This window comes from Tympanuchus pallidicinctus, unplaced genomic scaffold (genome assembly GCF_026119805.1).
Source record: "Tympanuchus pallidicinctus isolate F22 unplaced genomic scaffold, pur_lepc_1.0 scaffold1, whole genome shotgun sequence".
Classification (NCBI taxonomy): domain Eukaryota; kingdom Metazoa; phylum Chordata; class Aves; order Galliformes; family Phasianidae; genus Tympanuchus; species Tympanuchus pallidicinctus.
In genome coordinates, this window is record NW_026294618.1 from 6,531,554 (window position 1) to 6,555,588 (window position 24,035).

A 24,035-nucleotide genomic window follows, 5' to 3' on the forward strand; every position below is an offset into this window, starting at 1 on the left:
GGGCGGAGGTGTGCGTTGAAGCGCGGGTCGCCGTGCGGTGCGGGCTGGTGGCGGGGCGTGGGGAGCGGGGCGTTGGAGGAGCCAAGCATACTTACCTGGCAGGGGAGACACCATGATCAGGCAGGTGGTTTTCCCAGGGCGAGGCTCATCCCCTGCACTCCGGGTGTGCTGACCCCTGCGATTTCCCCAAATGCGGGAAACTCGACTGCATAATTTGTGGTAGTGGGGGACTGCGTTCGCGCTCTCCCCTGGCATCTTCGGTTTAATGGTAGAGTGGGGGAGAAAAAGAGGGCTGCGGGCTGCTGTGGCGGCTGTCAGCGGGGCGCAGCTTTGGCGCTGCCGAGCGAAGGCGCCTTGGGCTCGCGTGCAGCTGCGCCCGGCAGGATCGCGGAGCAGCAGCAGCGCCTGCTGACAAGAGGCGTTCCTGGGGGGTCGGGCTTGGAAGCACTGCTGTGTCACGTCTGTGCAGGCGGCACGGGCAGTGGGACCGAGGGCGCCCTCAGCCAGTCTGCAGGTGAGACCAAGCGGAGCGGTGCGGCTGCCAGAGGGAAGGGATGCCGTCCAGAGGGACCTGGGCGGGCTGGAGAGATGCGGGCTGGGCGGAGAACGGCTCGAGAGCAGCCCTGAGGAGGATTTGGGGCCGGCGGTTGACGCAAGACTCGACACGAGCTGGCGGCGCGTGCTCGCAGCCCGGAAGGCCGACCGTATCCTGGGTGGCATCAATAGAAGCGTGACCAGCAGGGTGACGAAGGTGATTCCGCCCCTCTGCTCTGCTCTCCTCAGACCTCACCTGCAGTGCTGCGTCCGGTTCTGCAGCCCCCAACACGAGAAGGACGTGGAGCCGTTGGAGCAGGGGCAGAGGAGGAACACGAAGGTGGCCGGAGGGCCGGAGCGCCTCCCCTCCGGGAACAGGCTGAGAGAGCTGGGGCTGCGCGATGGGGAGAAGAGAAGGCTCTGAGGAGACCTTATGGCAGCCTTCCAGTCCCTGAAGGGCCTACGGGAAAGCTGGGGAGGGACTTGTGGTAAGGGCAGGTAGCGACAGGACGAGGCAAAATGGCTTTAATCTGGAAGAGGGCAGATTCACACTGGATGTCAGGAAGAAATTCTTCACTGTGAGAACAGTGTGACCTCCAGCAGCATGTGCTCCGCGATCGTGCCACAAGCAGCCCTCTTTTTCTCCCAGTCTGCTATTAAACCGAAGTATGCCAGGGGAGAGCGCGAACGCAGTCCCCCACTACCACAAATTATGCAGTCGAGTTTCCCGCATTTGGGGAAATTCGCAGGGAGTCAGCACCGCACCCGGAGTCTGCAGGGGAACGAGCCTCGCCCTGGGAAAACCACCTGACCTGATCATGGTGTCTCCCCTGCCAGGTAAGTATGCTTTGTTCACCCCCCCCGCCCCGCTCCCCACGCCCCGCTACCAGCCCCGCACCTCACGGCGACCCGCGCCCCGAACACCCACCCTGTGCCGCGATCGTGCACAGATTCCCGCGCCAAGAATCCCGCACGGAGGCACACGCTGCGCCCATGTGGCTCCACGCGCGTTCCGTTCCTTGTTTATTACGCTCCCGGCATGCTGCGCGCGGAGCGATCTGCATACTGATCTGCATGGCCCGCCCTCTCCCGCCGCAGCCCTGCTCACAGGTCTTCCTAGGCGCGCGCAGTTTTGCGTGGCCCCGCCCCGTTCCACATGGCCCGCGCCCCCGCCAGTCAGTCGCACCGCAGCATCTCCGCGCCGCGGCTGACCCCCGCTTCCGGTTCCACCCTCTGCGCAGCGCCGCCGTCCTGAAAGCCGCTGGCCCGCCGTTAGCTGCGGGGCGGAGGGGCTGCGGGACCGGCCTCGGCAGGGGGCGGGGCCGTGCGGATCGTTGTGCTCCTGAAGGTCTTACTGGTCCCCCACGCGGGTTCCGTTCCTGCTGATGCAGGATGCAGATGCAAGCAGTGTGTGCGGTGCTGACTCACAGAACACCGAACTGTAAAGCAGTTGGTGTTGGAAGATACCTTTAAGCTCACGTAGTTCCAACCCCTGCTGTAGGCAGGGACACCTTCCTCTAGCCCAGGTTACACAGGCATCTGTGGGAGGCAGGCTGCCCAGGATGTAGAGGCATCCGCAGCCTCGCAGGGCAGCCTGTTCAGTGTCTCACCACCCTCACAGTGAAGAATTTCTTCCTGACATCCGGTGTGAATCTGCCCTCTTCCAGATTAAAGCCATTTTCCCTCGTCCTGTCGCTACCTGCCCTTACCACAAGTCCCTCCCCAGCTTTCCCGTAGGCCCTTCAGGGACTGGAAGGCTGCCATAAGGTCTCCTCAGAGCCTTCTCTTCTCCCCATCGCGCAGCCCCAGCTCTCTCAGCCTGTTCCCGGAGGGGAGGCGCTCCGGCCCTCCGACCACCTTCGTGTTCCTCCTCTGCCCCTGCTCCAACGGCTCCACGTCCTTCTCGTGTTGGGGGCTGCAGAACCGGACGCAGCACTGCAGGTGAGGTCTGAGGAGAGCAGAGCAGAGGGGCGGAATCACCTTCGTCACCCTGCTGGTCACGCTTCTATTGATGCCACCCAGGATACGGTCGGCCTTCCGGGCTGCGAGCACGCGCCGCCAGCTCGTGTCGAGTCTTGCGTCAACCGCCGGCCCCAAATCCTCCTCAGGGCTGCTCTCGAGCCGTTCTCCGCCCAGCCCGCATCTCTCCAGCCCGCCCAGGTCCGTCTGGACGGCATCCCTTCCCTCTGGCAGCCGCACCGCTCCGCTTGGTCTCACCTGCAGACTGGCTGAGGGCGCCCTCGGTCCCACTGCCCGTGCCGCCTGCACAGACGTGACACAGCAGTGCTTGCAAGCCCGACCCCCCAGGAGCGCCTCTTGTCAGCAGGCGCTGCTGCTGCTCCGCGATGCTGCCGGGCGCAGCTGCACGCGAGCCCAAGGCGCCGTCGCTCGGCAGCGCCAAAGCTGCGCTCTGCTGACAGCCGCCACAGCAGCCTGCAGCCCTTTTTTTCTCCCCCACTCTACCATTAAACCGAAGATGCCAGGGGAGAGCGCGAACGCAGTCCCCCACTACCACAAATTATGCAGTCGAGTTTCCCGCATTTGGGGAAATCGCAGGGGTCAGCACACCCGGAGTGCAGGGGATGAGCCTCGCCCTGGGAAAACCACCTGCCTGATCATGGTGTCTCCCCTGCCAGGTAAGTATGCTTTGCTCCTCCAACGCCCCGCTCCCCACGCCCCGCCACCAGCCCGCACCGCACGGCGACCCGCGCTTCAACGCACACCTCCGCCCCTCCCTGGCCCGCTCTCCGCACCACAGATTCCCGCACGGAGCCTCACGCTGAGGCTCTCACGGGGATCCACGCGGAGTCTTTGTTTGTGGGCTTGCTCTCCCGGCATGCTGCGCGCCGTTCTTATTTGCATCGGTCCCCCCCTTATCCAGGGATCTTAGCTCCAGCTGCTCTGATTCTTAGCTGCCTCATTTGCATGGCCACGCCCCTTCTGCTGGCTGCCTCTGCCACAGGCTCGCCTCGCGCCGCAGAGCGCTGCTTCTGGGCTGCCCGCTCTCCGATTCCCCAGCGTCGCCCTGCCCGGGCTGCATCATCCCCGCTGATTTCTGCCCTCCCAGCCTTGCTGCTCCTGGTTCCCTGTGGCCAGAGATGGGAGCCTCCCTACACCTCCCATCCCAGAGCTTCCCACCCTTGGCTATTCTGGCGAAGTGAGATGGGGGTACTCCTGCAGCAGCTGCAGGCTGGGAGGAGCTCCGTGCATGCACTGTGTCAGCAGCTCCCAGCGCTGCGCACCCCACGATAGTGCAGAACTGAGCCCAGGGTGCCACAAGCTGCCACAAGTGCCTGGGCTTCTGCCACACTACACAAACGAGACACGTTACGGCCACGAGGCTTGGTTTATTAGGATCCATGCAGCTGCCCCCTACTGCTGATCCACGTTCTTGACGCGCAGGACAACAGGCACCGAGGTGCAGGGGATCATGCCCAGGTCTGTGATAACCAGATCCACCAGATCCGGCGGCGTCACATCATACACCAGGTTGAGGAGACGCAAGGACTTGTTCTCTGCCCAGCCGCCCAGCTGGGCCTGCCCCTTGCGCAGCACGATCAGGTCATCGGGGTCATCTGCAGAGAGAAGGGATCAGAACCTCCGGGCAGGGAAATGACACAGCGGTTCAGCCCACCAGAAGCAGGAGGAGGGCTCAGATCCTTAAGTGGGAAAATGGGGGTAGAGCCATACCCAGCTCGTTGGAGACAAAGGAGTCCGTCTGCACCCTCTCGCAGAACTTGTACGTCTCGCAGCACACCAGCACAGGCACGTTGTAAGCCTTGGAGACCAGCGCGATCTGCGACGTCCCCACGCGGGACATGACGGAGCCATTGGCCAGCAACGCGTGGGCTCCCAGCAGCACTTTGGACACCTGCCATGGAAGCACGAGGAAGCAGCCATGGGCACCAGCGATCACATGGCAGCCTCCCATCCCGAACCCGCTCGCTCCTCACCTCAGGCAGCACGTAAGAAATGGCGTTGATCATCACGTAGGTGCAGTGAATGCCGCGGCGCACCAGGCGTCGCAGCGTCTCCCGCCCCTCCAGCCGCGGCCGGCTGTCCACCACGATGACACGGAAGGTCCGGTCCGTCTGCATGTGTGCGTCGCACAGCGTGCGGTTCACCAGCGACGAGCTGTTGGCCACCTCAGGGGGTTGCTCTGCCTGCGCTGAGCTTTCCCCCTCCCCAGACCCCACGCACCTGCCCCCCATCCGCCCCGATCGGGGTAGAGCTGAAGTCTGCCCTCGCTGAGAACGGCGTCACCCCTCCGGGCCCGGCTGTGCTCTTACCATCCGTATACCAGGATCACATCGTTGTCGTTTATCTTCTCAAAGGCAGATTTCGAAATGGCTTCAGCTGCCAAAACAATCTTCTCCCGCAGGTAGTTGTCGATAGTGCCCTGCAGCTTCTCTTTTGCCTGGGGAGACGGTACCGTGACAAACAGCATCATTTTGACCTTTGTCCTCTGCTAGCTGGGATGACTGTGAGCTTAGCACTGCCTGTGAGCCTCATCCTGCTCCCAGCCTGTTTGCTGAGTGGCACCTCTGCTTCCAACAGGGGTTCTGTAGAACATGCAGGGCCAGCTCCTATCCCAGCACAGGGCTAGTAGCTCACCATGGTGCTTCACTATGCACTGCATGTGCTCTTTCTGCTGCAGCTTCATAGATAATCATAGACTGGCCTGGGTTGAAAAGACCCACAATGCTCATTAGTTTCAACCCCCCTGCTGTGTGCAGGGTGGCCAACCAGCAGCCCAGGCTGCCCAGAGCCACATCCAGCCTGGCCTTGAATGCCTGCAGGGATGGGGCATCCACAGCCTCCTTGGGCAACCTGTTCCAGTGCCTCACCACCCTCTGACTGCTTGGCTTACCCCATTTTACACCCTTGCTCCTGACCAACTCCAGCCTATTGGCCTACAGACACTAGCAGCTTGGTTGGAGCCTGCAGATTGTGTGCAGCCACTCACCTCCTCCTCTCTCAGGGTGTCAGGGAGACATGAAATCTCCTTCTTGAGGAACTTAATGGCATTGCCCATGCTAACTGAGAGGGGCCGGCACTGGTTCAGGAAGCTGCAGAGAGGAAATGTGCTTAGCTCCAGGGTAGCCTGGAGGACAAGAATAGAAAAAGTGAAGATGCAGCTGGGCTGGGGATGGCAGCCAGAGGCAGAACCAAAGCCCCAGAAAAGCTCCAGCAGAACAGAAACCCGGAGAGATGGCCGATGGACCACATCAGTCTCTCTATTCTGGCACTGGGTCCCCTTACCTGATATGTGGCTTTAGCTTGGCCACTAGGTCCCTTGATAGCTCCTCATTAGGGGGAGTAGAGTAATCCCGAATCAGCTGAAACAAGAAGAGCAAGCATGAGTTGGGCCAGGCACTGCACATACCTCCAGAAGCTTGCAGACCAGGCACTCTGTGTACAGCACAACTTGATAAATTTTTTCAGAAAGGGAAATAGCATGCTCTGGGACTCAAATCTGCACAACTAGAACAGGAACCTAGCAGGATGAATACTTGAGGCCAAGGAAAATAGGTGTGGAGAGGACTGAGCAGAACCACGGTCCCCATAGCTGGGGGAGAGGAAGAGATGCTGGCACCCGGTGTAACATCCCTACTGCCTGGTGGGCATAGGCAGCCCCCATACCTGCTTGAAGACTTCCAGCAGAGCGATGCAACGGGCATTGGAGCCGTTGATGATACCCTGGGAGTACTGGAGGCCGAGGCGCACCACAGCTGGGTGAATTACTGTGGAGGGGATGCTGCAGGGGCAAAGGTGTGAGAGCTGTCAGCTTTGGTGCTCCAGAGCCCAAAAGAGGCAAAGGCATGCCTTCCACAAACAATCTGAGGGATGCACTATGAGAAGATCTGTCAGCCCAGCCCTACTTGGCCCGTGAGCATTTTACAGACAGGATGGCTGAAGCAGAGCCACGGGCCTGGGCTGAGGAGGCCTGGCTGAGGCCACATACCTCATCTGCTGTGTCAGCGGCTTCTTCCGGCTGTACTGGTGCAAGTGGGAGAACAGGTTGACCTTGGTACCGTAGTCCTGCCTCAGAGGTACCTGACGCCAAACAGCATCAATGACGACTCGTTCAAGGCTACCATCCAGCCCTGCTTGTTCCAATACCACTAATTTCACCTAACACCTACTGGCTGGGTTACATCAAAGGTTCCTTCTGCCCAGCAGAGGGCAAACCCTACTCCCCGCCATGCCTGAACGTGACACCCAGCACACAGACCTGAGGCAGAACTGCCCTGCAGCTTTTATCTTGCTGCCCCTACCTGCTGGCGCTCCAGCTTCTTGGCTAACTTCCTCTGGGCAGCAGGGTCATCCACCTGCACGTGCTCTGGCAACCGCTTTACCACTGTGACGATAGCAAAGAAGGTGGCATGAGGCAGCGGTGAACTGTTGTAACTGTTGTAACCCAACCAGCCACACTGTCCCAATGGCAAGGCACATCCAGCAGCCAGGACATCACAGAAACGGTGCCAGGATGGGGCACAACCTACAGGACCCCAACCCCCTCACCCAGCAGCCCCCTGCACCCCAGCAGCGACATCTTTACCAGATGGAGCCTCAGTAGGGGTCAGCCTGGGCCTGGCTGGTGCAGTTCCTTGTCCCAGCTCTGCTTTCTTGGCCTGCTTCTGGGCCCGCTCAGCCTCCTGCTTGGCCCGGCGCTCTGCTCGCAGCTCTGCTTTGCTTTTGCCCCCCACGGGCTTCTCGCTGTCGTTGGGGACATTGGCCGAGGCTGGGGGGGATGCGGGATGAGGAGCAACTGTAGGAGACACGTAGAAGGAAAGGATGTTCCTTCACGGTGGAAGGAAGGGATGCCATTCAGAGGGACTTCGACAGGCTAGAAAAGGTGGGCCTGGATGAACCTGATGAGGTTCAACATGGCAAAGTGCAGAGTTTTGCACTTGGGCAGAGGAATCCCAGGCATCCCCACAGACCGGAAGGAGCGGTCCTTGAGAGCAGCCCTGCAGAGAAGGACCTGGGGGTCTTGATAGATGAAAAGCTGAACATGAGCCAGTAGGGTGCCCTTGCAGCTCAGAAAGCAAATGGAATCCTGGGCTCCATCAGAAGAGGGGCGGCCAGCAGGGACAGGGAGGTGATTGTCCCCATCTACTCTGCTCTCGTGAGGCCCCATCTGGAGCACTGTGTGCAGGTCTGGAGCCCTCAGTACAAGAAAGACAGGGAGCTGCTGGAGAGGGTCCAGAGGAGCCACAAAGATGATCAGGGGACTGGAGCACCTCCCCTACAAAGACAGGCTGAGGGAGCTGGGCTTGTTCAGCCTGGAGAAAAGAAGGCTGCGGGGTGACCTCATTGCAGCCTGGCAGTACCTAAAGGGAGCCTACAAACAGGAGGGGAATCAACTCTTTGAAAGGGTTGATAACTGCAGGACAAGGGGAAATGGTTTGAAGTTGAGGGAGAGAAGATTGAGGTTGGATATCAGTGGAAGTTCTTTACAGAGAGAATGGTGAGGCCAGGTTGGATGGAGCCCTGGGCAGCCTGGGCTGCTATGAAATGGGGAGGTTGGTGGCCCTGCATGTGGCGGGTGGTTGGAGTTTCATGATCCTTGAGGTCCCTTCCAACCGTGGCCATTCTGTGATTCTACGAGACAGAAAGGGGAGCCCTGAGCCCAGCTTCCATCGCTGGGAGATGCAGCGGCGGCTCGGTGGGGAGCCACTCCTTTGGGTGAGGGTCTGCCCTTGGGAAGGTGGGCCGAACAAAGCACCCCTCCGCCCAGTGCAGCGACACGAGGACCCTCAGGACAGCCCCGTTTCCCGGGGAGGAGGGATCGGACCTCTCTGTATCTGCATCCTGTGAGGAGGATGAGGAGGGCAAGAAGGACTCGTGCACAGCACTACGGGACGCTCTGCGGCTCCCACCCGCCCCGCGGCCGCTCCCAGCCCGGCAATGCCGCACCGCAGCGCCGTCCGAGGGCAGGCTGCGGGAAGGCTCTCACCACGAGGCTGCGCGGGGTCCGCCGCTGTGCCCGGCTCCGCGGGCTCCGCCGCCGCTCCCTTCTCGCTCCTCTTCTTCTTCTTCTGCTGCTTCTTCTCCTTCCGGAGCTGCAGCTTCTCCTCGCGGGACAGCTCGGGGCCCTGCGGGCACACGGTGAAGCAGCCCCGGCCCCGCGCCGCTCCCCCGCCCGACGCCCGGAGCCCCGCTCACCTGCGCCACCGCCGGTACCGACGGGGCCGCTCCGGAACCCGCACCCGGAACGGGGGCGACGTGAGAGGTTCCCCGGTCCCGGTCCGCCCCACGCGCCCGGCACGGCTCGCTCTCACCGCCCGGCGCCTCCGGCTCCGCCATGACGGCCGCCGACCCTCCCCGCGTAGCGCCCCCTGCCGGCCGGAGGGTGCCGAGCAGCCGCGGGGCGGGCCGGCCGGCCGCGGGGCGGAGCGGGGCGGTTCCCGGGCGGCGCCATCGCGTGGGCCCCGCGGGGCGGCGCCGCGGAGCGCCGGGCCCGAGATGGCGGCGGAGCGCGGCCGGTAGCGGCGGGCGCACACCCCGCCCCGCTCCCCGGTTCCGCGGCCCCGGACCCCGCCATGCACTTCTCCATCCCCGAGACCGAGACCCGCGCCGGCGACGGCGGCGCCGCCTACGTGGTGAGCGGGGCGGCCGCGGGGCCGGGGGGGTTCGCAGCCCTCGGGGGCGCCGCTCGGCCCCGCCCGGGGTTTGGGGGGGGGGGCAGCGGCGGCCGCCGGGGGGAGGACCGAGGAGCCGCGTCCCGGCCGTCCCTGCTTCCTGTTGTGCTCCGTGCGAGGTGAACGCCCTCCCGCCCCGTTGCGGGGCCCGGAGCCGCGCTGCCGTCGGTGCGGGCCCGGTGCTGCTCGCAGACTTTGCCCTCGGCGTCGCGGGACTTCCCGGGCACGGCGCGGGGATCGGCACGGGGTCGGCTCGGCGCCTCTAAGCCGCGCTCCTATGGGACCCCGAGCGGCTGAGATGAGGGGCACGGCCGAGCTTCGGGTCGGACCGTTTCCACTCGGAAAGAGCGGCGCTGCGGTGGCACGGCTGCACGGGGAGGTGGTGGGGGCACCCAGCCCGGAGGTGTTCGGGGAACGGGGCGATGCGGCATGGAGGGCACCTGATGGGGTGGGTCGGGATGGGTGATCGTAGAGGTCTTCGACCTGAACGGCTCTGTGTGCTGCTGCTCGGTTCTGACCCGTGCCTCTTCTCACTGCAGGCCTACAACATCCACGTGAACGGGGTGCTGCACTGCCGGGTGCGCTACAGCCAGCTGCTGGGGCTGCACGAGCAGGTAGGGAGGAGGGCGGCACGCAGCGTGCTGTGCCAGGCCTTGTCTGCTGTGTGACATCCTGCTGGTTGCTGGCTGGGAGAGGGCGATGAGCTGGCTGCTCAGCAAAGCCCTGAGGATCAGTGTGACTTGGTGTCGGGGCTGTCCCTGTCTCTCCAGGGGCTTCTCATAGCGTTCTGCTCTCTTCTCAGCTAAGGAAAGAATATGGCACAAACGTGGTACCAGCTTTTCCTCCGAAGAAGATCTTCACGCTCACCCCAGCGGAGGTAGAGCAGCGCAGGGAACAGCTGGAGAAGTACATGCAGGCTGGTAAGCGGGCTGCTGCAGCCCAGGGTCACATCCCCAGCTTGGTGGCACTGCCCAGGTTACCTTCCTGTGGCCACCCGGGCCCAGCATTGGCCCCTTCCTTCTGCAGTGCTGAGCTTGCAGCAGTCTGTCTCAGAGTTCCTGGCTGTGCTCTGATAATAGCTGGCATCGTTCCCTTAATGTCGGCCTGCAGTACACAGCACCACCAGTGCTGCTCCTCAATTCCCAGCCCGTTCCCTTGCCCTACACCCCCCTAATGCCCCAATCTGTAGGGAACCCACGGCCATCCATGCACACACCCTGCACTCAGCACGTGCTTTGTCTCGGTGCAAACATTGGGAGGCTGCAGAGCAGGTGGGAGCTGATGTGAGTCCCTGTGCTTTCCCAGCTAATACTTCTTGCTTGTCTTCCACCCCAGTGCGGCAGGACCCGACACTGGGAGGCAGTGAGACCTTCAACAGCTTTCTGCGCAAGGCCCAGCAGGTGGGAAGGAGCTGCCGGGCCGGGGTGATACGTGGTGGGCCCCCAAACCCAGATTGGGTGGCAGATGGGGCCAGGCTGCCAATCCCTTTTCTCTGCAGGAGACGCAGCAGATCCCTACGGAGGAGGTGGTGCTAGAAGTGCTGCTTTCCAATGGCCAGATGGTCAAGGTCACCATCCTCACCTCAGACCAGACGGAAGATGTTCTTGAGGTGCCAGAGCTCTTGTGCTTTGTCCTTGCCTCAGAGCAGGGTTGTCCTTGGGAGGGTGGTGGAGCTCTGTGATGCCATGATCCCTTGGCTTCTCCATTTGTTTCCCATTTCCTGTCCTCCATCCAGCAGAGGTCCTGGCTTCCCACAAAGTGCCTGCGCTGGATCCTGCCAGGGGCTGCAGGGTGACATACAGAGGGGCTGTAGCCCTCAGTGGTGACCTCTTGCTCTTGCTCGTAGGCTGTAGCCTCCAAGTTGGATCTGCCCGATGACCTGGTTGGCTACTTCAGTCTCTTCTTGGTGCGAGAGACCAAGGATGGAGCTTTCTCATGTGAGTAGAGCATGCTATGGGCAGTCTCACAAGGGCCTGGTGGGCTCCCCTAGCCCTGAGCCTCTGCTGAGCTGCCATTTCCCTGCAGTCGTGCGGAAGCTGCAGGAGTTTGAGCTGCCATATGTGTCTGTCACCAGCCTACACAACCCTGAATTCAGGATCATCCTGCGCAAGAGGTGAGCTGCAGCCACTCAGCACCTGGGGGAGGTGTCAGGACTCCCCACAGTGCATAGAGACCCTCCCACTTCTGCCATTGCTGCCCATGCGGTGCTTTGACCCACCTGGAAATGCACTGCATGTCCCCAGTGAGGCTGGACTGCCCCACTGCGGTTGGTCCTCGTGTCCTTTTTCCCAGACTTGGTACTGCCTGCCTATAGCAGCCCTATAGAGAAGGACCTGGGTGTGCTGGTGGCCAGTAGGTCACTAGGACCAGTAGGTGAGCCAGCAGTGTGCCTTTGTGGCCCAGAAGGCTGATGGTGTCCAATGGTTTCCATGGGCCAGCAGGGGTTCTGCTCCTCTCTGTTCTGCCCTGGGCATCTGGAACACTGGGCCCAGTTCTGGGCTCCCTGGTTTGAAACTACCCTGGAGAATGCTTTTCTCTGCAGTGTGCTGTAGGGAACCTGCTTTAGCAGGGAGTTGGACTGGATGATCTCCAGAGATCCCTTCTGACCCTCCACGGTTCTGTGAGAGGGATGTGGCTGCTGAGGGCTACCAAAGAGAGCAGGCTGTGGGGGCAGCCCAGCTCCACGTCCCCACATGCAGGACCGTGTTCTCCCCACTGCTATCAGGAGTTGGGGAAGAAGCTGACTCGTGTGGTTCCTTTCCAGCTACTGGGACTCCTCTTATGATGACGATGTAATGGAGCATCGTGTGGGACTCAACTTGCTGTATGCACAGGTGAGGCTCTGTGTGGTCCAGCGGGGTGAGGAGGGAGCCCCCCAGTGACTGCTCTGCTGCTCTCGGGGCTTTGGGCCCAGCTGCTCACCAGCCTCTGCTTCTTGATAGACGGTGTCAGACATCGAGCACGGATGGATCCTTGTCAACAAGGAGCAGCACCGGCAGCTCAAGTCTCTGCAGGAAAAAGTCTCCAAGAAGGAGGTAGGGGAGGGCACAACGCTGTGTTTGGAGTAGTCCCAGGCACCGGACAGGCCCCGCTGCCCCATAAGAGCCCCGGGGCTGAGCTTGGTGCCCGCTTTCCAACCGACGGATCTGCCTGTGGGTGCTGACCTTCCCTGCTCTGCCCACAGTTCATCCGACTGGCACAGACCCTGAAGTACTACGGTTATCTCAAGTTTGATCCCTGCGTCACAGACTTCCCTGAGAAGGGATGCCACGTCGTCGTCAGCGCCGGCAACAACGAGCTCAACTTCCAAGTGCGGCTGCCGAACGAGCAGATCAAGGAGGGCAGCTTCAAGGTCACACGCATGCGGTGCTGGCGGGTCACGTCCTCGGTGAGTGCCTGCATCCTAGGCACGAGGAAGGCTGCCGGGACCCAGCTCTGACAGCTGTCAGCTGCAAGGCTGCTGGCTGGGCTTGAAGCCTGGGGAAGGTCTCAGCAGTTCGGGGCATGGGAACTGGCAGTGGTGAAAGGCCCACGTGCCTCAGCTTGTGTCTGTGCAGGTGCCGATGAGCAATGGTCCCTCAGGGAGCAGCCCAGGGAAGTCGGACGTGAAGCTGGAGCTAGCTTTTGAGTATCTCATGAGCAAGGACCGGCTGCAGTGGGTTACCATCACCAGTCCACAGGTAGGGTTACCTGCACACTGGCATTGGAAAAAGGGGGGAATGAGGAGCAGCTCGAGGGAGAGGGCAGGCCTGGGCTCAGCGTGGTCTGTTGGGAAGGCCGTGGGGTGTGTGGGGCCACTGTCTGACAACAGTTCTCTCTTGTAGGCCATCATGCTGAGCATCTGCCTGCAGTCCATGGTGGATGAACTGATGGTGAAAAAGTCAGGTGGCAGCATCCGCAAGGTAAGGGTTGGGTAGCCATGTTGTCTAGGCGGGTCCCACCTTGTCCCTGTGACTTTGTGAGGTCTAGGCTTGGCCTCACTTGCCCTCCTCAGCATGGGGTCAGCTGAAGGAGGAAACTCAGCTCCTGGAGCTACCTACCCATGGGGACCCTGCTATTGAGTCGAGCTTCTCCCCTGCAGATGTTCCGCCGACGGGCAAATGGGGCTCTGCGGCGCTCGGACAGCCAGCAAGCCGTGAAGTCACCCCCACTGCTGGTGAGTGTGACTACCCCTGTGGGGAGATGAGTGGGGCAGGTTTAGCTGTGGATCAGGTACCAGAGCCAGAGGGGTTCCACCAGTAGGGCTGTTGCCTCACTCCTGTAGCCTTGGGAATGAGAAAAAGGCAGCTAAGGGGCCATCCTTGAGGGAGGGAGGCGATTGCGTCTTGGCACCCCCAGACCTCACCTTGAGGGTTGGTAACACTGGCCAAGGGCTGGTGCACAGAAGAGCAGTGAGCACGGGGGGGAGACACAAGGCTGCCTGACCGTGCTGTCCCTGCAGGACTCGCCTGACGCCTCGCGGGAGCCAATGGCCAAACTCTCGGTGAGTTGTGTGTGCATGCAGGGGGTGCTCTCACACTGAGACTGAGCTGGAGCACGGAGAGGATCCCCCCTAACACATCTCCTCTTTTCACAGAGCAAACTCACATCTGTTAGTCTGCGAGGGATCAGCCACTCCAGCTCTGCTAATGATGTGGGCGCTAACGACTTCCATGGCAATTACGCCTTTGAGGGCATTGGTGATGAAGATCTGTAGCCGCCCCCCCCCTCCTAGGACAGCACTGGCCTGAGGGCCCCAGGGCCTTCGCCGAGGAATGTACGACCTGCAGACAGGTTGCAATCAACGTGCCTCTCACCTGCTACCATCCACCTTCCCCTGCTCCCCAAGGGCTGGGAAGTGCATCCCCAACCCACCATTGCCTTCAAGGCTGGGGGCAGCTGAACTCCTCCTGCTGCTGGCTTCCCACGGGGCAGCCTGTGCCGGTGCCGAGCCCTGGAGCAGGTGTCGTGGAGCCCAGCCCAGCTCCGGAGGGGCAGAGCCCCCCCTTCTCCCACCCTGGGAGGACCTGGGTCTACATCAGGCCTGGCCCGCTGCGTGGGCAGGCAGCTGCCCCAGGGGGTGTTGGCAGCAGCCCGGTGGCACCGAGCGGCCCTCACGAGGCTCCATAATGCCAAATTAGCCTTTAGGTTTCTGCTCAGAGACAGAGTGCAGTAAGCTGTCTCTGGTGGGGCTCTGCGCAGAGCCCTGTCTCTAACCCGCTCGTAGACTCCAGTGTAATCTAGGCTTGTAACCACCTATCTCCTGCTGCTCAGACCGACCAGAGCATTAATGGACAGTAACCAATGTTTACATACTGCAATGATGATTAAAATGGATTCTGATTGGTACCTGCGCTGTCTCTTGTGGGGTGGCAGCCATCCTTCCCCCCCACCTCATGCCCCATGTCCTCTCCTGAAGCAGAACAAGGTCCCTAGGGAGAATACCGGATAACAAAACTGACTGTTTAATGCTTTTATACACAATATAAATTACACTGACCGGTATGGCAGCAGCCACAGAACCAGTCCTGTTCTCCCCCTCCTCCCTTTCCCCATACGCTGGCGGAGGAAGGCTCTGACAGGCAGGAGGAACAGGCTGGTGCCACCCTGTGGTGCCAACGGCATGGCCCCACCACAGGCAGCATAGGGCTGCAGGAGACCCCTCCCAGGGTGGTGGGCCCTGCTTAAGGCAGCCCTGAGCCCAGAGGGGAGCTTGTTGCCCATCCCTCCCCCAGGGAGGGCAAGGGCCGCAGCTGGCGAAGAATTGGGGTGCCCTGTGGCCCCCCCGGGGCCCAGCATGGGGCCAAGCCCCTGCAGCCGGGCTAAGTGCTGTTCAGGGCAGGGCCGTGTCCACGGCAGGAGGAGCCAGGAGGGCTTTGGCGTTGCGTGGGTTCACCCAATTCTCAGCCGTGTGGCCGTGGATTTTCTGGTGGCGCTTGTAGTTGTCCCAGTGGCCAGTGGTGTAGGTGCAGTCCCGGCACTGGAAGGGCTTCTCGCCCGTGTGTCGCAGCATGTGCCGCTTCAGGTTCATGCTCTGGTTGCAGCTGTAACTGCAGAGGCTGCACTGGAAGGGCTTGTCACCAGAGTGGATGCGCCCGTGGCGCTTGAGGTTGGCCAGGTTGCCGCAGGCGTAGTCACAGAGCTGGCACTTGTAGGGCTTCTCACCCGTGTGCACGCGCTGGTGCCGCTTCAGGTTGTCGAGGTGGGCGGAGGCGTAGGGGCAGAGCGGGCAGGCGAACGGCTTCTCCCCGCTGTGCGTCTTCATGTGCCGTGCCAAGTGGTTGGGGTAGTGGGTGACAAAGGGGCAGAGGCTGCAAGCGAAGCCTTTGTCCCCGGTGCCTTTACGAGGGCTGGCGCCCGGCTCGGTGCCCAGCACCGCCAGGCTGCAGCGCCCGCAGACCTGCTCGGCCAGGCCCTCGTCCTGTGCGAACCCATCGTCCAGCACCAGCCCACACATGCGGCACGTAAAGGGGAAGAGCAGCTCGGGCAGTGCTGCCGTCTCCTCGCCCCGCAGCCGCGCGCAGCCAGGCAGGAAAGGGCCGGTGCCGCTGCCCATGTGCAGGTTCAGCTCCGGCAGCAGCGGCTCTGCGAGACAAAGAGAAGCAGGGAGGTCAGCAGGCAGCGCAGCGCTGGCAGAGCGCGGCTCCCGCGAGCAGCCCTAGCTCTGAGGTGACGGTGTCCTGGCCCGGGGCCAGCAGCCACTTGAGGCTGTGCACCGGGATCGGCACAGCAGAAGATGGCAGGACGTGCTCCTCGCCCATCTCCAGACTGCGCTCTGGGACTCTCCCACCGCAGTTTCCCACCCAACTCCGCCTTACCTGGGTCCTTGTCCTGCTGGTGCTGCCCCTCGCCTTCAGGCAGGCGGTGGCTGAGCATGTGCCGCTTCAGGTTGCGGCTCTGGTTGCAGCGGTAGTCGCAAGCGGCACACTGGAAGGGCTTGTCCTGGCTGTGGACCCGTTCGTGGCGTTTGAGGTTGCCCAGGCTGCTGCAGGCGAAGCTGCAGCCCGTACAGCGGTAGGGCTTCTCCCCGGTGTGCGTGCGCAGGTGGCGGGTCAGGTTCACCAGCTGGGCTGAGGCGTAGGCACACTGCGGGCACGCAAACGGCTTCTCCCCGTTGTGTGTCTTCATGTGGCGCTTGAGGTGGCTGGAGTAGTGGGAGGCGAAGGGACAGAGCTGGCAGGTGTACACGATGCGTTGGTTGCGGCCGCCCTCGGTGCCGGCGCACTGCAGGCAGCTCTGGCCCAGGCTGGCAGCCAGCTGCAGCCCACACTGGCGGCAGGGCAGCGCTGCAGGGCCGGGCTCGCCGCCTTCCTCGGGGTCGCTGTCCACGCTCAGCTGCTGGTACCCTGAGGAGCAGTCGTCGTCGCTCAGCGCGTACGCTGGGATGGCGATCTTCCCCACCAGTGCCTCTGCTGAGAAGAGCATGGGATGGGATAGCAGCGGGAGCTTGGTTGGCTCACGCGTGGCCCCATTTTGGTGCCACCGGTCCCAGAAGGGGAGACTGCAGCTGAGAGGTGTCAGGCAGCCGTGCTCAACCCAGCGGTACCCAGGAGCCCACTGCAGCCCCAACGCTCAGACAGCAGGCAGAGGCAGCCCAACCTGCCCCCAGGTCCTGCTGCAGGCCCTCGCCCAGCTGTGCTGGGTGGTGGTGGGCACAGCTCACCAGGCTGCTGGTCCTTCTCCCTTGGCCAGCAACAGGCAGCAAAAAAGATGTCCTCTGACCCCATGCAGTGCTGATGCCCCACAGAGAGGCTCTTGGAGGGCATTTCTGCTTGTCAGCTGGACAAGGACGTGTAACACCTATGCCCCAGCATGGGATGGCAGAAGCAGAGCCACTGACCTGCAGCCACCCACATCTAGCCAATATACGTGGAACCCCTGGACGTGCTCACAGGCAGCTGCTCAGGACAAAAGAGTAGTGGTATGCAGCAAAGCCTTGCCATAGTCAGCCTTAAGCCATCTCCATCCGTTCTGTGTTGTGCCCAACTTGGAGTGCATTCAAGAGGCTGCAAGACCCAGCAGTTGGCTCTTGCCCTGGATTGTCCCCTTTGCTGCTGGTCACCCCACGGTGTCCATGTCCCAGGGTCCCTGGGCACAGTGAAGCCACTCCAGGCTCCCTTGTGTCTTCTAGTCCCAGATTTGCAAACACTGGGAAGATCTGATTCCAGACCAGAGCATCCTGCTACAGCCTTGCTATTGCTAGGGGAACACCTTGACCCTAAGCCCCATGCTGAAGAGACGCCCTGCAAGCTTGGTGGCATAGCCCAGCACCCCTGCAGCACTGCCCCACAAAGCCCATGGGGCTGAGAACATGACCAGCTCAGCTCTTCAGGAATCCAGACCTGTGTGATACTGCTCTCCAGTTGGGCTGGACCTGGGGGCAGGAAGGGCTGCTTTTCTAGTTGCAGATCTGCTGTAAGGACAGCTTTTTGCAGCACAGGCAGCGCCCGGCACCATGGAGCCAGCTTTGTTCCAGTGCAGGGCTGCAAACACGCGCTGCAGGGAGGTGCAGCTCTCGGAGCAGAGCCCATCTGCCAGGCAGCTGGGGCCGAGCCTCAGCACAGAGCACGGCATCCCGTACCCAGAGCACGGCCCTCGTGGGATCTGATGGGGTGCAGGAGCCGGGTGGTGCACGTCGTTCTGCGCTCAGTGCATCCCCAAACCTTCTTCCCCGCCCAGCATCCGAGGGCAGCGAGCCCTCAGTGCTGCCTGCGAGGCTCCGGGAATCCCGGGGCAGAGCGCTGCCGCTCTGAGGACACTTGGTGGGGGTCGGTGGTGGTCCCCGCAGCCCCAGAGCCAGGGGGCTTTAACGGGAGGTAGAAGCCCTGCGCGGGCACCGCGCGCCCGGGGGGTCCCCGCGTTACCGGGGAGGCAGCTCTCCTGGCGGATGGGGATGGAAGCCACCGACGGCAGGACGCAGCCGGGGGTGGCGGCGGGGCCGTGCGGGGCGGCGGCACGCACCTGGCGGTCCCTTCTCGCAGGCCAGGCCGCGGCCTAGCAGCAAGTCGCCGGGCAGCACCAGCGCCGCTCCCGCCGTCTCCTCGGGGCCGTCCTCGGCTTCCGCTGCAACACACCGAACGTCGCGGGTCACCGCCGGGATCCGGCCGCCGGCTCCGCCGCCGTCCCCCGGCCCCGCCGCGCACTCACCCTTCACCGGCTGCGGGTGGCTCTGCTTCCGCCGGGGCATCGTGGTCGGTCCCGGCCCCGCCGCCCGCCCTCCTGCCCGCGGCCCGCCAGCCGCCCCCGCCAGCCCGGGGCGGCCACCGCCGCCCCGCCTCGACCGGGCACTTCCGCTTCCGGCCGCCGCGGGACAGGGCCGGCGCCGGAAGCTGGCGCGACGCCCCGGAAGTAGATCGCGAACCCGGAAGCGTGCTTTCGGTACGTTGCCCGCCCGTCCCGCCGTCTCAGCGCCGGCGCCGGAGGAACGCGGGTGGCGGCCGCTGGGGCCGCGGCTTCGGTATGCGGCGGGAGGGCCCGGCCGGGCAGCGGGGAAGGCAGGCGAGGACCGGGCGGGTCCCCGGGGCCGGGCCCTGCGCTGGACGTGACCGAGGCCGTGCGCGTGTCCCCGTCGCTCTGAGGCCTCGGGCCCGGCCCCGGGCTCGGTCCCCGCCTGCAGGAGCTGCGCCGCCCGCTCCGGGGCTCCGCGGGAGATCTGAGCGATCCTCGGTGCGCGGCGCCGTCGGCGGTGATCCGGCGCTGAGAGGTCTCTGAGGTACGGCGCGGGGCGGCCCGGGCGGAGTGGTGGAACCGTGGATTCATTCGGGTTAGAGCGGCACTCCGAGATCAGCGTCCCGCTGCCAGCGTTCCTCAGTGCCACATCCCCACGGAGCACCTCCAGGGACGGTGACTCCACCGCCTCCCTTGGCAGCTGTGCTGCTGCAGCACCGCTTTTTCAGAGGAGAAGCATTTTCTCCTATCCAACCTGACCCTCCTCTGGCACAACTTGAGGCCCTGTCCTCTCCTCAAAACAACAGCGTTATTTCCAGGGAGTGGGGCAGCATGGAGGCTATAGTGTGGGCATTTCTTGTTCCTGCTGCACCAGCCCTGCAGACAAACTTCAAGCAGAAATAATATTTAGTGGGCATTTTGGATCTGAGTGGACTGAGAGGCCTTTCCCAACCTTAATGAATCTATGATTCTATAAAAGTCTGTGGTGATGGCAGCGGTGGCCCAAGATGGAGAGTCAAGTTTCCATTGGCTGTTCACTTCCCACCTGACCAAGGTGCTTTGTTACCCAGAGTGGCACAATGCAGTGCCTTGCACATCCCCAGCAGAGCAGACGTCATCAGAATCCTCTGTCGTAATCTGAGTCATCACCAATGTCTGCCCCTTCCAGCAATGGGGTTTTGCTGGTCTAGCTGTACTTGAAGGGGAAAAAACAACAGAGGCTGCTGGAGGAAGGGCGGTGGCACAGAGGATGGTGAAGCACTGGAACAGGTTGCCCGAGGAGGCTGTGGATGCCCCATCCCTGCAGGCATTCAAGGCCAGGCTGGATGTGGCTCTGGGCAGCCTGGGCTGCTGGTTGGTGACCCTGCACACAGCAGGGGGTTGGAACTGGATGAGCACTGTGGGCCTTTGCAACCCAGGCCATTCTATGATTCTAAAGTAAGTAAAGCAAGAAGGATACAGTGGTACCATGGTAGCATATGGTGTGACTTCTTGGAGAGAAGGAGAGCATGGGGAATGGTGGATCCACCGGCCCTGGGGTCAGTGGGCTTATGTTGTGGCTTCAGGTTAATGTGAGCTCTAAGTAAGGGAAAAAAACTGTGACAGATTTACCTCATCTCTCAATCCCTGTTCATCTGATGATTTGGCTCCATGACCGGCTTTTGGGTCTCCAAGCTCTGTTGTCTATTTTACATACAGAAGAGGAGGCTGAGGGCTCTGTGCTACAAGGCTTGTAACTGGGGAGATTCACCTAGCCTGCAAGAATGCGTGCCAGTTTCTGGCCAGTCTGGAGACAGAGGGGCTCTGCAGGTTCCCTTCAGCTCATGTCCTCCTCGGTTGTTCTTTTTAGTGCAGCCCTGTGGATTTCCCAGGGCTGGCAAGGCAGGGAGACTCAGACCACTGCTCAGTTTCTGGGCCCAAAGTTTAGTGGGGTCTCACAGATGCTGAGAACTCCTTCCCACACCCAGGAACTCCCTGCTTATCGCATGTACCTCCTTCACAGGCTGAGCAGTGTGGGCTGCAGGTGGAGATGGTTTGACCACTGATTGTGGAGACGCCGGCTCCGAGGCCCAGGTAGGACGTGTCTGCCCCGCCATGGCTGCTGCACTGGGGCTGCCATCGCCCCACTGTCCTCCATAGGCTGCCAGAAGCAGATTGCTGCCCTGATGTGCCACCATGGAGCAGCCCACGTGGGTGCCTCAGCCCCCGCACATCCTGGGCTCCTGTGGGCAGAAGGCAGAGGCCGCAGGGGAGATGTCACCGGACCCGGTGCAAGAACCGGGGGACCCTGAGGAGCTGCACATTGCCCTGCCCCTGGGCGAGGATGGGGAGCTGCTGGAGTGTCCCCTTTGCCTGCTTCCTCAGCCACCCGAGGCCTTTCCCAGCCTTGCCTCCTGCTCCCACCGCTCGTGCCGGGCCTGCCTGCAGCAGTACCTGCGCATTGCCGTCAGCGAGAGCCGCGTGAGGGTGGCCTGCCCACACTGCCCCACTGTGCTGCAGCCTGCCGACGTCCACAGCCTCCTGCCCGAGCCAGCCCTCCGTGACAAGTACGAGGAGTTCCTCCTGAGGAGGCTTCTGGCAGCTGACCCCGGCACCCGCTGGTGTCCCGCACCGGACTGCAGGTGACTGCTGGCCCCTGGAGTGGATCTCTTTTCCTTGCTTCCTGGCAGGCTGGTGTGCCTGCATGCTGTGAGCCTTTTACAAGCTTGTGACTTGATTGAGTCTGTTCGGAGAGATGTCTTGATTGTGGCTGCAGAACCTGGGCAGCTGTGCGCGTCGGTTAAGGCTGGAGCGCTTGGCTGTGCTGGGTCTGGCTGTGGGGAACCTGGGGGATTTTGTGAGTGCTGGGTGGGGGAGGCTTTGCTGCGGTCACCAAGCTGACGAGAGTGGCACCTGGCTCTTGAATGCTGGCTGCTGCTCTGTCCCAGCACAGAGCTGGGACCTCTTGATGCACAGCCCGGCTGCCAGGCTGGGATGCAGGGGGAGGCCACGGACACAGCTGGCCCCAGCAAACTACCTGCTTTCTCCCCACAGCTATGCTGTCATTGCCTATGGCTTTGCTGAGTGTCCTCGCCTCACCTGTGGACGTGAGGGCTGTGGCACCGAGTTCTGCTACCACTGCCGGCAGCTGTGGCACCCTGATGGGCCATGTGCAGCAGCGCCGCTGGCCTCCAGCCTAGCCAGCCCATCTGCACAGCTGGTTTACACAGAGGAGTCTGCTAATGGTGAGACCTCATCCAGGATGGGAATGTGGGGATTTGACACATCTGAGTGAATTGCTCTTTCTGCCATGGCCCAGTGGTACCCTTCTGCCTGTTTGTGGAGGTGTGCAGCCCCTGGGCTGGGGTAGTGGATTAGGAGGACCTTGTTGTGCTGGCAGTGCCCAGCTCACCCAGACACCCGCAGGGTGGGCTGCAGCCCTAAGGCAGGGGCTGAGGGAGAGCTGCAGTGTCATGTCCTCTCCTCAATCCCAGTTCATCTGCCTTCTCCCTGCCAGCTGAGGCTGAAGACATCAAGGTTTGTCCCCGCTGCAGTGCCTTCATTATGAAGATCAATGATGGGAGCTGCAACCGCATGAACTGCACGGTGTGCGGCTGCCTGTTCTGCTGGCTCTGCCTGCAGGAGATCTCTGACGTGCACTTCCTGAGGTCAGTGTGGGGCTGCGGGTTGTGATGGGACTTGAGGGTGCCATCAGGAGCTGTAGGGGCAGTGGGGTCCTGCAGAGAGCCACAGCCACGTTCTGCTAGGTAGCAGGGGTGTAGCACTGCTGCAGGGTTTACCAGGGGTCCATGGTGGGGTGGGGGAAACTGATTTTTTTGCTGCCCTGAAGTGCAACGGGTGCCATTGTCTGCCTGCCCCTGTGCATGTGCTGTTGGCTCAGCCTCGTGCTGTCCTTGCAGCCCATCTGGATGCACCTTCTGGGGTAAAAGGCCCTGGTCAAGGACCCGGAAGATCCTGTGGCAGCTGGGCATGGTGCTGGGGGCACCTATGGTGATCTCCCTCGTCGCAGGCATTGCTGTGCCTGTCATTATCATTGGCCTTCCCATCTACACGGGTAGGAAGGTACTGGTCCTGGGGTCTCTGCAGTCTCGCTCTGTATTGAGACTGACAGCCCCTGGCCTGAGGGGCACGTAGACTACAGAAACCCCAGAGGTGATTCACCTGTCTTGCTTCTCCTCCAGGTGCTGGGCCAGAGCCGAAGGAGCAGCTTGTCACCTTGCCAGCAGTGCTTCTCTGTCACCAGTGGCGTCCTCCTCTCTCTCTTTGTGTCCCCCATCATAACAGCTGTCACAGTGGGTAAGTGCATCTAGGGGCTGGTGGCACGGGGCCACTGATGGAGCAGCTTTAGGCGGATGTCAGAGACCTGTAGCAGTGGACCTTTGGCAGGGGTGGGGGCTGCCAATGCAGGCTGGCAGTAGCTTTGTTTCTGCCCACAGGCATTGGCGTGCCCCTGATGCTCACCTATGTCTATGGAGTGGTAGTGCTGTCTCTGTGCCGGAGCCGCAGTAGCTGTGGCCGCAGCCAACCTGGGGACCTTGGTGTGGTAGAGCTGGAGAACTTGAGCAAGCGTGAGTCCTGCACTGCCTGCTGTCCCCCAGTGGGGCCCCCTGCGTGGTGCTGCACGGGCTGTGGTCCTGCAGCTGTGACAGCTCCATGGCCTGGGGCTTCCTGTTGGCCTGGGGCAGCGGGGAGGTTGCAGGTCGGTGTCCTGGGGGGCTGTGGGTGCTGTGCAGAGCACCCACAGCCTGGGTCCGGTTCATATGCTTCCCTGCTGTTCTGCACCTGATGTTGAAGTGTTCCTCATGCACAGGGCTTTCAGCACCATCTCTCTCTCTGCTAGTGAATGAGCTGTGGTCAGTGCTGCCCAGCCCCAAGGGCGTTGAGGACGGAGTCGCAGACCCAGCCACCTCTTTCCCCAGCAGCAGCCACAGCCCACACCCCAGGGTGATGTGGAAGGAGCAGGACAGCCACTCAGCCAGCACCGTGGCCCTCGCAGGCAGCACGCTGAGTGATACATCCTACCGGTGAGCTGAAGGAGACCTGGGGACGAGGGAGGGTGGCGTGGCAAGTCCCCTTTCCTAACAGCCTTCCCTGTGCTTACTGCACTGCTGGATGGGGACTCAGCAGCATCCTCCTGTTGGGCTGCTGCCCTAATGTGTTTGTCTGCAGAGAAGGCATCAACATCGAGGTGGAAGTGGCGATTGAATCAGTGCCGCATCCCAGCCGAGAGCAAAGCCTGTGCAGCCCACAGTCAGGGCAGTCTCTCTCAGGGGACTCCCTGGAGGGCACCAGCGACAAGTGCAGCGTCACAGGTGTCCCAGTGGAGTGAAGAGGACAGAGCAGCACTGAGCTGGGAGAATCATGAGCCGCAGAGCACCCACTTCAGCTCCCATCAACGTGAAGAGCCCACGCCTTCCTTTGGCAGCCCTGGATGCCATCCACGTGGCATCAGCAGCCCTAGGGCCTGGATCTGACCATCCCCAGACTCGGCAGATCCTCACCCCACACTCAGCACTGCCTGCTCCCTGTTGTATCCATCCTGTCACACCTCTTCCCCAAAGGCAGGCTTGAGCATTGGCACTGCTGAGAAATAAAACACTCCAAGAGTCACAGCAGGCTCTGATCTGTGGTGCCCTCTGAGGCCGGGTAGGGATTAGGGTGGCTGGGCCGTGCCACAGCCAACGGACAACAGGCACAGGCTGTGTG

At 62.1% G+C, this 24,035-nt stretch overlaps 4 protein-coding genes, 2 non-coding genes and 1 pseudogene across 10 annotated transcripts; 3 read left to right on the forward strand and 4 right to left on the reverse strand.

Annotated features, from left to right (window-relative positions):
• Window positions 1-87: 87 nt before the first annotated feature.
• LOC128090169 (U1 spliceosomal RNA) lies at window positions 88-251 on the forward strand. Its single transcript, XR_008210824.1, has one exon. It is a non-coding gene; the product is annotated as a U1 spliceosomal RNA (small nuclear RNA).
• A 955-nt stretch (window positions 252-1,206) lies between these two features.
• LOC128090179 (uncharacterized) lies at window positions 1,207-1,379 on the reverse strand (annotated as a pseudogene).
• Window positions 1,380-3,014: 1,635 nt separating this feature from the next.
• Window positions 3,015-3,178, reverse strand: LOC128090173 (U1 spliceosomal RNA). Its single transcript, XR_008210825.1, has one exon. It is a non-coding gene; the product is annotated as a U1 spliceosomal RNA (small nuclear RNA).
• Window positions 3,179-3,861: 683 nt separating this feature from the next.
• EIF2B4 (eukaryotic translation initiation factor 2B subunit delta) lies at window positions 3,862-8,871 on the reverse strand. Its single transcript, XM_052688366.1, has 12 exons — window positions 8,707-8,871; window positions 8,498-8,636; window positions 7,097-7,306; window positions 6,813-6,895; window positions 6,500-6,591; window positions 6,178-6,292; window positions 5,797-5,873; window positions 5,501-5,603; window positions 4,824-4,951; window positions 4,488-4,668; window positions 4,225-4,405; window positions 3,862-4,109 (listed from the first exon to the last, which is right to left on the reverse strand). Exons 1-12 carry the CDS (start codon window positions 8,845-8,847, stop codon window positions 3,907-3,909), a joined length of 1,653 nt encoding a protein of 550 aa, XP_052544326.1. The 5' UTR covers window positions 8,848-8,871; the 3' UTR covers window positions 3,862-3,906.
• A 107-nt stretch (window positions 8,872-8,978) lies between these two features.
• SNX17 (sorting nexin 17) lies at window positions 8,979-14,510 on the forward strand. Of its 3 annotated transcripts, none has more exons than XM_052688494.1 (15): window positions 8,979-9,143; window positions 9,722-9,796; window positions 9,985-10,102; window positions 10,518-10,582; window positions 10,681-10,791; window positions 11,029-11,119; window positions 11,208-11,295; window positions 11,947-12,016; window positions 12,125-12,217; window positions 12,367-12,570; window positions 12,725-12,862; window positions 13,007-13,084; window positions 13,264-13,338; window positions 13,624-13,665; window positions 13,759-14,510. In XM_052688494.1, exons 1-15 carry the CDS (start codon window positions 9,084-9,086, stop codon window positions 13,876-13,878), a joined length of 1,428 nt encoding a protein of 475 aa, XP_052544454.1. In that variant the 5' UTR covers window positions 8,979-9,083; the 3' UTR covers window positions 13,879-14,510. The 3 variants fall into 3 exon arrangements, with proteins under 3 accessions (XP_052544454.1, XP_052544462.1, XP_052544445.1); XM_052688502.1 differs by having other exon boundaries at window positions 12,740-12,862; XM_052688485.1 differs by lacking the exon at window positions 8,979-9,143 and having other exon boundaries at window positions 9,590-9,796.
• On the reverse strand, window positions 14,340-18,920 carry ZNF513 (zinc finger protein 513). Its single transcript, XM_052688317.1, is given in 5 exon segments — window positions 14,340-15,746; window positions 15,980-16,573; window positions 18,123-18,224; window positions 18,309-18,635; window positions 18,638-18,920. Coding segments are annotated over 5 exon segments (2,058 nt in total). The 3' UTR covers window positions 14,340-14,994.
• Window positions 18,778-23,939, forward strand: LOC128083337 (E3 ubiquitin-protein ligase RNF19B-like). Of its 3 annotated transcripts, XM_052688441.1 has the most exons (9): window positions 18,787-18,873; window positions 20,332-20,950; window positions 21,363-21,553; window positions 21,826-21,976; window positions 22,229-22,391; window positions 22,511-22,625; window positions 22,766-22,897; window positions 23,170-23,353; window positions 23,499-23,939. In XM_052688441.1, the coding sequence occupies exons 2-9, from the start codon at window positions 20,505-20,507 to the stop codon at window positions 23,656-23,658; spliced, it is 1,542 nt and encodes a 513-aa protein (XP_052544401.1). In that variant the 5' UTR covers window positions 18,787-18,873; window positions 20,332-20,504; the 3' UTR covers window positions 23,659-23,939. The 3 variants fall into 3 exon arrangements, with proteins under 3 accessions (XP_052544421.1, XP_052544410.1, XP_052544401.1); XM_052688461.1 differs by lacking the exon at window positions 23,499-23,939 and having other exon boundaries at window positions 18,778-18,873; window positions 22,766-23,028; window positions 23,170-23,187; XM_052688450.1 differs by lacking the exon at window positions 22,766-22,897 and having other exon boundaries at window positions 18,783-18,873.
• The last annotated feature ends 96 nt before the right edge of the window (window positions 23,940-24,035 follow it).